The following is a 16,309-nucleotide window of genomic DNA, read 5'->3' on the forward strand; positions in this document are numbered from 1 at the left end:
AGATTGTTCTGATTTTCTTCCTGTACATTAAAGCAATATATGTAGGCATAGTGTACTACTGAACAACAGCAAGCACTGGTTTTCAAATGGGTAAAAAGCAGCAGAATACAAGTACCTTATTAAGTATTGATGAAATTTCAAAATATTTGAGAAAATTAAAAATTCAATTGGGGATATTTTATGATTGCCTTTTAGCTGGTACTGGTAAAGAGGCTAAGACACCATCCCACAGTTAACCACTGAAGAAATAAAGCCTGTAGCTCTGGTCTGGAGTACATGTAAACAGGTATGACTTTAGATAAGAAGCCACCACCTCCATCCAGAGCCAACACAAAACTGAAATAAAGAAGACTGGGGTAAGGGTGAACACTGCAGAAAAGGGAAAGGGAAAAGCGAGCACCACATGTGTTTTCTTCAGAACTGATCCAAAATAGTTTTCTTTACATCTTGCTAGTCACTTTCTAGAAGGCCATAAATAAATCACAGACATTTTTTAAGCAGTGCTTGAAGCCAGCTGGGGGGGGGGGCAGCTTTCAAGCCATAAAAAGCACTAGAGGCAAAACAATATTCAGATGTGAATGTATGCCAAAGTGAAAACCTATATTTTAAGAACCCTTTTGGACAAAGAAGCATGCATGATGTGCAGGCATGTCTGAAGCCAATGTGACACATTAGAAAGCAAGCAGGAACAAGTTTCTCAGACATAGCAGTCTACTTCATGAGGGGCTGGTTCCAAAAACTGTAAAGCTGCAATCTTAGGGATATTTACTAGCAAGCAACCCTCCCCCCCGCCCGAACTTGGGAAGGCTTACTTCCAAGTAGTGCCAAGCTCTAAGCATCTACATAAAACTGTCAATGAGACATTACATTCAACTGCAACAGAATTCAGGTTTTTTTACAGACATCTTTTAGTTACCAATAGTAAAATTTCAGAGGACTATTGTTTACGATAACAACAAACTTTGGGACAGCTTATCTTCTTATGTAATTAAAGTGTTGCGTAATCTAGCTAAATCTTTACTCCTGCAATTAAACTACAACAATAGGAATTTTAAAATTCCTGGCAGCCTCAAGCAAAGCTCACATAGCTATTCATTAAAATACTATGGTGATGCTGAGTTTTAGATGTGCAGATATTAATTCACCCCTTCCATCTCCTAAGCTGCAATCCTAGATGTACACTTATCTGAACATATATACTTCCAAATAAACAAAACTGCTGACGATGGGGTGTGTGTGTGTATTTACTCTCTTTTTCTTCTCATTTCCTCAGAAAGAAGCTACAAATTATGAGAACATTATACCACACCATATCATGAAAAAATGGGCTGTTGCTATGTTGTTTGCTAATACCACAATTCTTGATTAAATATGCAGTTATCTGAAGTCACACATAAAAGGTAAAGGTAAAAGACCCCTGACAGTTAAGTCCAGTAGCGAACGACTCTGGGCTCATCATCTCGCTTTTCTGGCCGAGGGAGCCAATGTTTGTCCACAGACAGTATTTCTGGGTCATGTGGCCAACATGACTAAGCTGCTTCTGGAGAACCAGAGCAGCGCATGGAAATGCCATTTACCTTCCCGCTGGAGCAGTACCTATTTATCTACTTGCACTTTGACGTGCTTTCAAACTGCTAGGTTGGCAGGAGCTGGGACCGAGCAACGGGAGCTCACCCTGTCGCGGGGATTCGAACCGCCAACCTTCCAATCAGCAAGCCCTAGGCCCAGTGGTTTTAGACCACAAAACCACCCAAGTTCCATATAAAGCCCACTAAATGTGGTGTGGGGTAAAAGATCTGGCTGGCTGGCTGCTGGGCTGCCCCACCTTGTGCTTCGTTTTGACAGGTGAGCAGACCCACCCATCACTCAATCACCTCATCTCACCTTTTAACAAAACAACAACCCAACCCTCTTATAATGCTAGTATTGTTAGCAAAAAAGGAACCTAGAATAATCCCTCACTGGAGCAAGCTCACGCACATACAGTCATACCTCGGGTTACAGACGCTTCAGGATGCATTTTTTCAGGTTACAGACCCGCTGAAACCCGGAAGTACCAGAATGAGTTACTTCCTTGTTTCGGGGGTTGTGCATGCACAGCAGCACTAAATCGTGCCTTGCGCATGCGCAGAAGAGCCGAATTACAGCTTGCGCATGCACAGATGTGCTGCTGTGGGTTGTGAACGCTGCAGGTTGCGAACGTGTATCCCGCACGGATCACGTTTGCAACCCGAGCGTCCACTGTATAACCTAGATAGACAAATTTGTATGGTATTATTTTTAGGCCACTTTCCCAAAAAATAAACCCTAAAAAACCCTGAATGTCCCAACATAATTGTTTCCTCTCTCCCATCTATAATTGATTATGCTGTTTCGCCACAAGAGTAGAAGGAACACACAGTTCAGTCCTGAGAGTCACAGAATTTCTTAAAAATCCACTACCAAATTAATATGGGGCACTCTTTAAAAATTGATTAACCTAACCCATCAATCAATACACTGCAGGATATAAATGATAGTGGTGAAGGAGACCCAAGAAATGGCAAGATTTTCGAATAGAAGTTTAAATGGCCTTTTTGATGTGGGGAACGGCACACAGTAAACAAACAAGGATTAAGAAGTGCTGTATTTTAATTCAGAGACAGTAGTGAGTTCTGAGACAATGTTGGCCAGTTAGGAGCATCTTTTGCCAGAAGAAAGGGATATCTACCAAGCAATTTTGCAGCCTATGGCAAAGTCTTAACTAGCAACTTTGTATGAATAGACTAGTAAGCATTTTCTTTGTTCAGACTTAAAGACACACACCCATGCAGTGAACAGTAATTTATGGTTGAGAAATAAAAGGTTTCCAATGAAGCATTCTTAGTTCACACCTTTAAATCAGCCATTAACCCTGAAGCACAACTGTAATGTGAGAAGTATCATTCTTTAGCATTCCAGCTAAACCGGAGGTGTGTGAATTGTTCCCACAGTTAATCCTTTTTATTTTTTTAGCCCCCCAACAGAGCCTTGAATTTTAAAGTAAGTTTACTCTAGGACTAAATACACCTAACTTAAAAAGGAACAGAAGAATTCACTTCTCCTGTTTCTCAAGGTGCAAATATTTTACCATTTTAAGTGGTTACGGTTTTAAAATTGTGGATTTGTAACTAGAATGTGCAATGCAATGCAGTAAGCTCACAACTTGCACAACTTGTGCACATTCAGCAAAAAATAAAATATAAATAAAAAGGGGCCGGAAAGAGGATGAGGTTTTGGGGAAAATTACTTTGGCAATCCCACCCGCCATTGAACCCAATGTGTTTTGACTATACACTATTTTGGCTTTAGGTGTGTAAGTTGCGGGCTTACTGTACAACTTAACATTTTCACAATGTTCAAACAGTTTTCTATATTTCTTTTATTTAAAGCAATGTATATCCCATCCTTCACCCCGTGGTCACAAGACATGTTATAATTTGTACAAATACACACATAACACAAAGCCAAATTACACAAAAACAGAATCTTAGTTAAAATTAGAAGTACAGAATTCAATCAGAATTCAATCCTTTATCTAATAACAATTCAATCCTAAATTACTAATTATGTTCAAAGTCAGCGTGAAACAGAAATGCCTTACCCTGTCAGATTCCACCCAATGTAGGAGTCTGCCTGTTATTGGGAGAGGGAGAGCAGGGAAGAAGAGTGTTTCAGAACCAGGGTGCCACAATCAAGAAGACCCTGTTCCAGGTTCCCACCAAGTATAATGATAGCACAACCAACAGGGTCTTCTCAGCAGATCCCAACTCACAATATCAGGAGAGGCAGTCTTTCAGCTAACTGGCCCCAACAGTCCAGAGCTTAACATTAAAGTTAACACCTTGAATTGGACTCAGTGATGAACAGGTAGCCAGTGCAAATGTTTCCAAATTGTGTATGTCACTGAATATGTCAGTACCTACACAGCATTTTGCTCAAGCTGCAGCCTCCAAACCACCTTCAAGGGCATCTCCGCAGAGAGCATCTTACAGTGGGCAAGCTGGGAAGCTACTAGGGCATGTGACTAAGCTATCTCTGTCCAGGAACACAGAGCATGACAGTTCCCATCAGCCCCAGCCAAAATGGCCTATGGTCAGGGGTGATGAAAGGTGTAGTCCAACAGCATCTGGAGGGCCACACATTCCCTATTCCTGCTTTAGAGAGAGTGCAACCTCACACCAAACAATCTGTGAACCCAATTCCTAAACCCGGGAACTCCAGTCTGCAGCAACTCCATCTTGTCAAGGTTCAACCTTAGCTTATAGAGAAATACTGAATGTTTGCAACACATTTTCAGAGGGGGGAAAATTCTGTACTATAGTGAAGAAATTACGTTGATTTAAAGGATTTCATAAGGGACGTAGGTGGTGCTGTGGGTTAAACCACAGAGCCTAGGACTTGCCGATCAGAAGGTTGGCGGTTCGAATCCCCGTGACAGGGTGAGCTCCCATTGCTCGGTCCCTGCTCCTGCCCACCTAGCAGTTCGAAAGCACGTCAAACTGCAAGTAGATAAATAGGTACTGCTACAGCAGGAAGGTAAACGGTGTTTCCGTGTGCTGCTCTGGTTCGCCAGAAGCGGCTTAGTCATGCTGGCCACATGACCCGGAAGCTGTACGCCGGCTCCCTCGGCCAATAAAGCGAGATGAGCGCCGCAACCCCAGAGTCGGCCACGACTGGACCTAATGGTCAGGGGTCCCTTTACCTTTACCTTTAAAGGATTTCATAACAACAGTCATAGGTTTTTCAGACACAACATTTTAAATAAGCCTTCATCTGATGAAAGTAATTTATTTAAAAATGTGTCTGTGTAGGAAGGTCTTGGGATGTGGGTGGCGCTGTGGTCTAAACCACTGGGCTTAGGGCTTGCTGATCGAAAGGTTGGCGGTTCGAATCCCCGTGACAGGGTGAGCTCCCATTGCTCGGTCCTTGTTCCTGCCCACCCAGCAGTTTGAAAGCACATCAAAGTGCAAGTAGAAAAATAGGTACCGCTCTGGCGGGAGGGTAAACAGCGTTTCAGTGCGTTGCTCTGGTTTTGCCAGAAGCGACTTAGTCATGCTGGCCACATGACCTGGAAAAACTGTCTGTGGACAAACGTCGGCTCCCTCGGCCAGTAAAGCGAGATAAGCGCCGCAACCCCAGAGTTGTTTGCGATGGGACTTTCAGGGGTCCTTTACCTTTTAGGAAGGCCTTACTGGGCAAGACACTAGCAAATTTAAAATGTAAATGCAGCTCAACTACACACGCTTACTATGGTCCACATTCAAAACTTATTTCAGATACAGAACAGTTCCAAACCACTAGTTCTGAGAAGTAATACAAACTTGAGTGAAATATCTTCTTTAAAAAAGCCCAGCAGTCAGTCAGCACAAAGAGAAAAGAAGTCACAGTCAGAAAAAGACCAACTAAGTTAGTTCTTGGTATGAGCTTTCGTGTGCATGCACACTTCTTCTGAAGAAGTGTGCATGCACACGAAAGCTCATACCAAGAACTAACTTAGTTGGTCTTTAAGGTGCTACTGGAAGGAATTTTTTTATTCAGAAAATGTTGTGAGAGAAGCTTCTTCAATACTATACAATACATACAAATAAGTGCTTAGCCTCACATGGTTTCAGCATTAATTAAAAACACCCACACATAATGGAGAAGGGAGAATTTCTAATACTACTTATATTGCAAAAAGTTACTAACCCACTTAAGAGCGCAAGAGCACATTAAGTCACTGTCCATCAGTTCTGCTCCTCAATTTCCCCCTCCCCAGGGATTCCTCCAAAGCGGCATGTGAACATCTTCTGGAAATGCTATTAAGGCTTTAAAAAAAATTAGTCTGGCTTTTGGTGTCTGGTATGGTGGAAGAGTTTTAATAGTAGGTTTTATTTTCACTGATTAGGCTTTTTAATGCTTTTAAAACAGTTAAGCTGCCACAAATCTTCAGGATAGAGTTTTGTGTACAAACCATTAACATCTGAAGAGGATTCCAGAAAGATGAGAAATATTTATTGAAATTTTATGAACTGAGCAGTTTGGGGGTTGTTGTTTTTTCAAAACTTAGTTGTGCTTGGGCTTTTTCCCCATTGATTTTACAATTCTAGCCCTTTTTGGGTGGTTGTTGATAAAAAAGGAACATTCAGATGATCCCAGTTATGCGGGCTTGACAATAGATTTGAAATATTCCAAGATGTTGTCACCTGACATCTCTCTCTCTTACACACACACAAACACACACACACATGCTCATTCATACACCCCTTGGCTAACACCTAGTGGAATTATCTGAAATGTTCCAAAATGTGGCTGAAAATTCAGTACAACTCATTAGACATTGCATGTGAGTGACAAACTGTATCCTTCCAGAATACCTACCCCCACCTGTTTCCCATCACTTTGTGACTTAAGGATTTAAGCTACCAGGAAAAAGAACAAAAAACCTTAACTCTGGTCTGTTAGCCAACTTTAAGAGGGTGACTAATCTCAAAGACGAATACTGTACATAGCATTTGAAAAGAGATGCTTTATGTGGGAAACTGACACATACTGCTGTAAAATATGAAGATTTAGGAGTCAGCATTGTAAGAAGTCTTTATTTTGTTCCTGGAAAACCCTTTAAAACATATTCCAAGTTCCAATGTTTGACACGGTCTACATCTCCAGTGCAGAAGCAGGGGGTGTGAGGGAAGAAGAAATGTTCATACTTTTTCTGGCATGATCACCTTCTGTCTTTTGCCACAGATAACCCAATATCTGAAATAGTAACAGGCCAAAATATGGCTGAAGGCCACTTCCATTTCACTAACAAAAAATCCCTGAGGCACAACAGGGAGCATCTTTCTCCAAGCTTGTGCCTTCCAAATATTTTTGGACTACAACTCCCATCAACCAATGGTCAGTAATGATGGGATCTGCAGTTCAAAGCATCTGAAAGGTACTAGGCTGGGGAAGGCTGAGTTTAAAGTGTTGCTTCTTTCCCCTCTTCCTCCACCAGATGTGCTGGAAAGTATCCAGAATTCTACATCCCATTCCAAACAGGAAACCTAAGCAACTACTAAAATCAGCTGGGTAGCCGATGAGGTGCGAAGGTTTACATTACTACTGAATAATTGTTTTGTTTCTAATTTAGGCATGCTCTACCTTAAAAATTGATCAACTCCGGAAATTCATATGATTGTAGGTTTGCTGAGGAGCACCGATATGTAAAAAGGTTCACCTTACAACATTTTTATGATGGTCCTACTACGCTGTTGACATACATGTAATGAAATCCTATACAAGTTTACTCAGACCTAAATCCCTCTTATGTTCAGTGGGACTTACTCCCAAGTACGGTAAGTATGCAAAGGGTTGCAACTCTAGGTTCACCTCCGTTTAAGGGAAGACCAGCCAAGGTTCTTCTGACATGTGGAACAATGTTTTATTCATGTAATTAAGTGACCTTTATTTACAGTGGTGCCCCGCAAGACGAATGCCTCGCAAGACGGAAAACTCGCTAGACGAAAGAGTTTTCCGTTTTGGAGGTGCTTCGCAAAACGAATCTCCTATGGGCTTGCTTTGCAAGACGAGAATGTCTTGTGAGTTCCTGCGGGGGTTTTTTCCTCCCCCCCCCTTTCTAAGCCGCTTATCAGCTGATCTGATAAGCCGATAAGCCGCTAAAAGCCGCTAATAGCGCTAATCCGTCAATAGGCTTGCTTCGCAAGATGAAAAAACCGCTAGACGAAGAGAATCACAGAACGGATTCTTTTCGTCTTGCGAGGCACCACTGTATTTCTCTTGTATTCATTTCTATCAATGGGCTATGTCTGAGTTCTTTTACGGTGGGTGGGGACTGAAAGGGGAAATTAAGGGGGAAACCAAATGTTGTCAATGTGTTTATTTTTAAAAAAACAAAAAACTACACACAAACAGTGGAAAATGACATGTTCTAACTCACCTCAATGATAAAAGAAATACTGTCAAGCCTTGATGTATTTGGAAGAGAGAAGATGAACATAAGCCTTAGCTTCCAGTACAGTGGTACCTCAGGTTAAGTACTGAATTCATTCCGGAGGTCCGTACTTAACCTGAAACTGTTCTTAACCTGAAGCACCACTTTAGCTAATGGGGCTTCCTGCTGCCACTGCGCCGCTGCTGCACGATTTCTGTTCTCATCCTGAAGCAAAGTTCTTAACCTGAGGTACCATTTCTGGGTTAGAAGTGTATGTAACCTGAAGTGTATGTAACCCGAGGTACCACTGTACTTTAAAAATGCAGTCCCTGTTGCAAACCCAAACTAAATTCTGCCCCATCCGAGGTAAAAAATAAATAAGTGGAATAATATCCGTAGGCTCTGTTTCTACTACAGAGTAATAAAACGACCAGAGCCTTTATTAATTCTGAACAATCCAAGACAAGCAGCAGTCGTTTTATAAATGTTATGGCTAAAGTTAAAAGAGCTTTCTTTGCTTTGAATATGTGCTTAGCACAGGAATGTAAATATTCTGATGTAGCAGATTCTTGTACACCAGATAATTAACCAAAGGATTATTGGGACTGCGGCTCACTGAACCAGCACAGAAGGTCCCATGTACACTCTCAGACACCTCCAATTAAAGGCTCTCAGATGCCAGGACTGGGAAATATATGAGACCTTGAGTCTGCTGCTAGGCGAAGTAAACAATACTTAACTAAATGGATGAATGGTCTGACCCAGCATACAGAAACTTTATAGGATAATGCATTCAACTATAATTTCAATTAACCCCCAAAGGCGGTGAAATTCCCTATTGTCTCTGACTTAAGTGTCAGAGATGGCTTTGGAATTGGATCCAATTTTAGGGCAGGCAGGCGACCCTAGGTTAAAATGGCCAACAGTCATAATGATGGAAACCGAAGTCTAACTAGAACTGGAGGGCACCATATTGACTATCCTTGGACTAGACAAACCATGTGGTCCTTTTCTTCAAATTCCACCTTCCATGCTTGACCTTCAGTCAACATGTATCTTTTATCTGTAGAAGACCCTTTAGAAAGATACTGTATGTGTGTCTAAGCATCCTCTTAATACCCAATTCAAACATGCAAGAATAAATATCCTGCATCACAGAAAATAAATAATTAAAGGAGTCTTATTCGAATCAAAGAATGAGCCATCAGTGGAACATTCCCATCTCCCTGTGAAGTAGAACAGGGTTCTGTCAGATGATGTTTCTAATAATAACATGACCAGACAGCTCTATTTGTGGAGATCACAAAGCACCTTTTCAGCAATTCCGATCCCCAGAGTCCAGTCCTCAACCAGCAACATAGGAAGTGGCCTTATGCTGAGACCATTGGTCCATTTAGCTCTATGATGACTGGCAACATCTCTGCAGGCTCTCAAGACAGTGGCCTTTTCCAATCCTTCCTACAGATGCAAGGGAGAGAACCTGGGACCTTTTCTGTGCAAGGTATGTGTGCTTTACAACTGAGCTATATGAAAGTCCCCATACACAGATGGAGAACAGCACAGATTGTGTTGCCTTCCTAGCTCTTTTCACATATTTAGCTGAATAAAAGATCCCTGAAATTCCCCACGTCACCTCCAATGCTCTTTGTTGTGCAATTCAGAATTCAAAAAGGGAGCACATCATACAGGAGTAGCCAGAGTAGTGCCTTCCAGATGTTGTGGACTACAATTCCCATCAGCCCCAACCAGAAAGTGATCAAGTGTGATAGCTAAATCAACATCACTACCTTGACTAAGCCTGCGGGAAAATGAGTCAAGATTCCTCCCCAAAATATGCAGAACCACACATACAAAGGGCATGTTTGCATGTGAAGAGTGCAGGAAAACAAAGCCCTTCTGGTGATGAAACCTAAATTTGGGGCGAAATCTGAGGAAAGCAACAGTCTACCTAAGGAAATCCTCCTCCGTTCCAGAAGATGGATACAGTACTAACAAAGAGTCGGATGTGAAGCTCATTTTGGGTATGCTGGACTTTATGCACCACTGGAAAGGGGTTTGTGAGGCGGGTAAGAGACAGGGAAATTCTACACACTTTGCAAACAACTGCATACGAGAGTTGTCACTGAGACCCGAGAGAGAAGATGCTTAAGCTCTTCAAGAGGGAGGCGGCTGTAAGTAAAAAATCGCAACTCTTCACTTTTAGCATTATTTAGGAGGAAGGGTACTGCAGCCAACCGTAGAGCCAGGCTTGCAGAGATGCAAGCCCTTCGTTCGTCCCCCAGTTTGCTGGGCCAAGCGCGGCTTCACGAGCAGCGGGGCCCCCTCCTCCTCCTCCTTTCCCCAGCGGGTCCTCGCTGCTCCCCCCGCAGTCGCGCGCTCACCTCCCCAGTCCGCCCAGACAAGGCTGGGCCTCCTCTGCAACCGAGGCGCTGGCTACCTGTGCAAATCCCCGGGGCAGAAGCCCCCTGCCCGTCCCCCACCCCGCGGAGCGCAGGACCAGTTCCTACCTGGGTCCCTGCGAGGGGGCGGTCCCTGCCCGGCTTGCTGCTGAGGGGGCGCGTGTGGAGCTCGTCCTCCTCCTCCTCGTCCTCTCCCTTTCTCTCCGCGCCGCGTCTCTCTGCGGGGCAGGAAGTGAGCAGCCCCTCTGGCGTCCCCCGCCGTGGCCCTGTTACCATGGGACGGAATCCCTCTCGCTCCGGAAATCACTGTCGGGAAGAGGTCTGGGCCAGGGAGAGAGGGAGAGGGGAGGGGAGCAGCCGCCCATCTTGAGCGTGGCGCGCAGGCGACCCCGCCATCTTGAGCGTGGCGCCACCCCGACGCGGTCTAGGCTCGCTGCAGCCGCGGCTGGTATAGGGCAGCGGGTTTTCCAGGAGCAGGGAAAGGTGGAAAAGCTTGGCGGGTGGTGCGCGTGCCCTTGCTCCTTTCTAATACGTTTACCCCTTTGAGGAGGGGAGGGATATACTACCATTTTTTGACTCAGGGTCTCATAAAAACCTAGATCGAATTGCGAAATGCAGCTTGGGACGGTTAGATTATATACTTGAAATGCATGGTTTGAATGTGGTTTGAATGAATGCCGGATTCTTGGGGTGGGATAGGCATCTAAGCCTTGCCTCCATTTCTCTTTCTCCTGTCGTCGCCCTTGTGTTGAATTTTAGATTGGAAGCCCCTCAGGGCAGGGATCTGCTCCTTTTGTAGTCTGTAAAGCGCTATGCACGCTGATGGTGTCTTATGAATAACAACGCAGGGAGCTCTCGCCCTTCTTGTAAACTTCCAGCGCCTCTGCCCATATGAACCAACCCTGGACCCTGCAATCACCACCTGAATCCCTTTTCTGGCTGCCCTCTCCCTGGGTTTCCATCCAGAAGATGTAAACAAAGAAGGGGTCTTTTCTGTGGTGGCTCCTCACTTGTGGAACGCTCTCCTCAGGGAGGCTCCCTGCTGTTGCCAACTTTTTCCATTTTAAGCACCAGGCAAAAGCTATGGTTTTCCCAGTACAGTAGTGATGTATGGAAGTGAGAGCTGGACCATAAAGAAGGCTGATCACCGAAGAATTGATGCTTTTGAATTATGGTGCTGGAGGAGACTCTTGAGAGTCCCATGGACTGCAAGAAGATCAAGCCTATCCATTCTGAAGGAAATCAGCCCTGAGTGCCCACTGGAAGGACAAATCGTGAAGCTGAGGCTCCAGTACTTTGGCCACCACATGAGAAGAGAAGACTCCTGGAAAAGACCCTGATGTTGGGAAAGATGGAGGGCACAAGGAGAAGGGGACAATAGAGGACAAGATGGTTGGACAGAGTTCTCGAAACTACCAGCATGAGTTTGACCAAACTGCGGGAGGCAGTGGAAGACAGAAGTGCCTGGTGTGCTGTTCCATGGGGTCACGAAGGGTCGGACACGACTAAACAACAACAAAAGAAATTCCTTATTACATGCAGTTTTGCCTGATTTGAATTGCTTAAAGTACTTGTTGCCTCTCTTGTGCGGCAGGATCTGCAAGTCCTGCCTTTTATTGGTATAGATGTGTTGTTTAATTTTTTATTGGTGGTTTGCTATAATTTGTTCTAGACTAGAGTTTATATCTTGTTTGCTTTGTGTCACCTGGGAAGAAAGTGAATGATGATGATGCACAGCAAAGGCAAAAAATAATGAGTGGGGGGATGACAAAGTAGAATATGGAAGGAAGGAAAGTAGGAAGGAAATGGTAGATTTGAAAGAGGCTGAGGAAACACACACACAAGTTGACCATAGGCAGTATGCTGGATGTTACTGCAAATGAATTTCTCCTAAGTCTTATCATCCAGTTGGAGTCTGAAAGAAGTTCCATGAAAAGGTGGATTCACATGGCTGTGGAAGAATAATAAAGTAGCACTGCCATTTGGATTAGATAGACATTTCACATATCTGTCATGCTAGGATGTGATCCTGCTCGTAGAAAGGGATAGGGGAATAAGGGTCAAATTTTGTCAATTTCCCCTTCAGCCTCCTTCATTCTGAAGCATCCCCAAGACTCCTGAAGCATATTTGTGGAAGGGCCTTTACGGGGAAGGAGATGCCGGTAAAAAGCACTCTTAGTAACTTCTGCTATCTGCACTTCCATAGACATTGCCAAATCCAGGAGAATCCCCAGGCTGCTATCTTGGTCCTTTGAGGGAAGTGCAACCAAGTCCAAGACAGGTTGTAAGCCTCCATCCAGATCAGCCTGCTGCCCTGTCCTGACTTTGCCTTAAGAAGCAAAGGTTATCTTAAATAAAGACATGTTTCTCTGTGTGAAGGAATAATGCCTTTGTTTAATGTAGTGCTCTGCAGTTTATATAAGCGCTTGTTTTTTAATGTCTGCTTCCCAGTTTATTGGGGTCACATTAACAAAAGGTGGGGTTTTTTTCATTGATTAGCCTTACTGGTTAATTTAATTAAGGATTTAAGCCCTAATTTTCATCCGTTACATAAATGCTGGAAAGGTGAAATGCTCAAGGAAAGAATATAGCTGGGGCACCTGCATGTACTTGAAGAAAAGCATGCTGCTTTCAACCACAGGCAGTCAGACCTGGGGAGCAATTTGGCATATAATTGCTACCACCTCCTAAGGCACAGGACGTCTGACTTTGTTCCCTTTAGCAATGAATTATGGGGGAGAAAGATACTGAAGTGTTTTCAGTTGTGTAACTTTTAAATTATGAAACTTTTGAATGGATTTTTTTTAAAAATAGGAAGGTGCCATTAATAACAATGTACTGTTGATATACTTACATTATTTTCATGCTTTGCTGTGAATCTCTCTGGGTATCCAGAGATGAGATTTGCCCACGAAGCGATTATGACTAATAGCTGAGGACTGTAAAACTGAAGTATAAACAAAGCAGGAAATAATCACAGCTAGACTGCTTTTTCACCATTTAAGTGAAGTATTCAAGAGTGGGGCTTAGAGTGGCTGGGGAAACGCAGCCAGATGGGCAGGGTATAAATAATAAATTATTATTATTATATAGACCTTGCTGGCTATGAAAATCTGAAATGGTGGCCCTGACATAAAGCTCTTGTCATGGTACAGATAATCCTTCCCATGGACACCAGGTTGTTTCTGTACTCTCACGTCTTCTCAGAGAAGGGGAAAGAGTTGAAAGGGATAAGAATATTTCTGACTCAAGCCTTAACACTGTTAAAAATTCACTCTCTTGCTCTGCATAACAAACATAATCCCCTCAGGAACTGGATAACCTGTCAGTTGCCAGATTCACATACTTACATAAATATATTCTTATCTATGGGGTTTTATGCTCAGGGAGGCTCCAATCCCCTATAACCTTTGAGTCCCAAAAACATTTTCTTTGCAGACAGCTGTGCCTTACACTAGAGCTGACATCTTCTTTTCTGGCAAGGTTCCTAGGGGTTTGGTGGGGAGGGGGCTAACACGTGAGCTTCCAAATGCAATTGGAAATACAATTCCCATCACCCCTGACCATAGCCCTTGCTGCCTTGGGCGAGTTAGAATCCAACATCTGGGGGTGGGGCACAGATTAGCTACCCCTGCTTTCATAACGGCTGTAATAGGAGAAAGCTGCACCTGTTGAATTTAAATTAGTAGGCAGATTTTAAAGCCACAGAGTCTCCAGCATGAAGAAAAGGCAGCAGCCTAATTGGAGACCTTTATTCCATCTAAAATAGCAGATGTTTTCCCTGTGATAATATTCAGCTCTGTTCAATGGTCACACATACTTAGCTGAATAAAAAAGGCTCTGGCAACTGATGCTTCTTCTCACCTTTATAGTGGGAACTTGGGCAATAAACTGGTGTTCATCTCTGTAGGATACATTCGAACTTATTGCCTCTGAGCATTTGTGAAGTCTGCTCCTTTAGTATTGTATCTCCAGATGGAGATTCTGGGAAGATTTGAGGCCCAGTGTGTAACTTTTAAAAAAACAGCAACACCTTCTTCATCCTAGTGTCAAATATATCTGAAAGTGACCTTAAGAGAATCGTGCTAATTCTGGTTGATCAAATAATCTCCAAATAATCTCCTGAGACAACCAGGAAATTGTGTAGAATGTACAATATACATTGAATGATGCAAGCAAGAGTCATACAGTGAGATCAATTTCATATAAGTGTAACTTTAAATATGCTATCCGATTCTGTTTGACTGGTTTAGCATGATGACCTCATCTTTGATTGGAGATGGAAGAAGGCACTGGTGTCTCATTTTGTCCAGTTGATAAATCACTTGGCCTGGAAACCAACTATAGCAATGGTGGAATATCTATGGTCCTCTAGATGTTGTTGGACTACAACCCAGCATTCCTACTGGTTACACTGGCTGGGGCAGATGAAAGCTGGAGTCCACATCTGGAGGGCTAAGAGTTGTCCCACCACTGTTCTAGAGCCTCCCCACTTCTCTCTTTGCCACCTATTCCCATAGAAAATGATACGACTACAGTTCAAGAATAGGTGTATTTTTTCATTTTTTTTGGATGTCTGGTCATTTTGGGGAGACCTGGAGGTGCTTTGAAAAGCCATCATTGTACTTTGCATGCTGTGCCACAATATTTGGTAAAACAGGGTGTACAAGTTTCATAGCTGCACACTGTGGTTCCGCTCCTTTCTCCTGGGCCATGTCCAGAAAGTGGTGGGGGGGATGAGTGTTCAGACCCCTGGGCTCTCACTTGTGGGGTGCCTCAGGGTTCCGTCCTCTTCCCCATGCTTTTTAACATCTATATGAAGCCGCTGGAAGAGATCATCAGGGAGTTTGGGCTGAGTATTCAGCAGTATGGAGACACCCATCTCTACCTCTCTTTTAAATCAGAACCAGTGAAGGCAGTGAAGCCCTGGAGGCAGTTGGAGGATGGATGGCAGCTAACAGATTGAGGTTGAATTCTGACAAGACAGAAGTACTGTTTCTGGGGGACGGGGCAGGCCGGTGTGGGGGACTCCCTGGTCCCAAATGGGGTTACTGCCCCTGAAGGACCAGGTGCGCAGCCTGGGAGTCATTTTGGACTCACAGCTGTCCATGGAGGCGCAGGTTAATTCTGTGTCCAGGGCAGCTGTCTATCAGCTCCATCTGGTATACAGGCTGAGACCCTACCTGCCTGTGGACTGTCTTGCCAGAGTGGTGCATGCTCTATTTATCTCCCGCTTGGACTACTGCAATGCGCTCTACATGGGCTACCTTTGAAGGTGACCTGGAAACTGCAACTAATCCAGAATGCGGCAGCTAGAGTGGTGACTGGGGTGGCCACCGGGACCATATTAATACCGGTCCTGAGAGATCTACATTGGCTCCCAGTACGTTTCCGAGCACAATTCAAAGTGTTGGTGCTAACCTTTAAAGCCTTAAACGGCCTCAGTCCTGTATACCTGAAAGAGTGTCCACCCCCATCGTTCAGACCAGACACTGAGATCCAGCGCTGAGGGCCTTCTGGCAGTTCCCTCATTGTGAGAAGTAAGGTTACAAGGAACCAGACAGAGGGCCATCTCGGTAGTGGCACCTACCCTGTGGAACGCCCTTCCATCAGATGTCAAGGAAATAAACAGCTATCCTATTGTTAAAAGACATCTGAAGGCAGCCCTGTTTAGGGAAGTTTTTCATATTTAATATTTAATGAACCCTTGAGTCACATTTGGCAATGAGGGCATCCCAGAGAGGACAGACAGACAGCCAAACAAACAAACACAAGCCACTTTCCAAAATATATAGTAGATTCTTCCTTGAATAAAACAAACACTTTGTGTCAATAAACCAAATAATTACTCCCCGACATGGTGGGCTGCTAAAGTGCCAATTCAAACCCAGATTACAACCACCAAATGAACAGGAACCATTTTCAAGCTGAATGAATTTGTTGTGAAAACAAAAGCAGCCATGTCTCTTTTTAC

The 16,309-nt window shown here is 43.8% G+C and overlaps 1 protein-coding gene across 2 annotated transcripts in view; it reads right to left on the reverse strand.

Annotated features, from left to right (window-relative positions):
- Positions 1 to 10,732, reverse strand: part of DISP1 (dispatched RND transporter family member 1) — an 85,334-nt gene extending 74,602 nt beyond the window's left edge. The window contains exon 1 of one of the 2 annotated variants that reach the window (XM_081186354.1): positions 10,444 to 10,732. In XM_081186354.1, coding sequence (XP_081042480.1) covers positions 10,444 to 10,611 — 168 coding nt within the window. In that variant the 5' untranslated portion in view covers positions 10,612 to 10,732. The remainder of the gene's footprint in view (positions 1 to 10,443) is intronic. The other variant, XM_081186355.1, reaches the window with a different exon arrangement.
- Positions 10,733 to 16,309: the final 5,577 nt, after the last annotated feature.

The sequence above is a fragment of the Podarcis bocagei genome (genome assembly GCF_964188305.1).
Source record: "Podarcis bocagei genome assembly, chromosome: 3".
In the NCBI taxonomy this organism is placed as follows: Eukaryota; Metazoa; Chordata; class Lepidosauria; order Squamata; family Lacertidae; genus Podarcis; species Podarcis bocagei.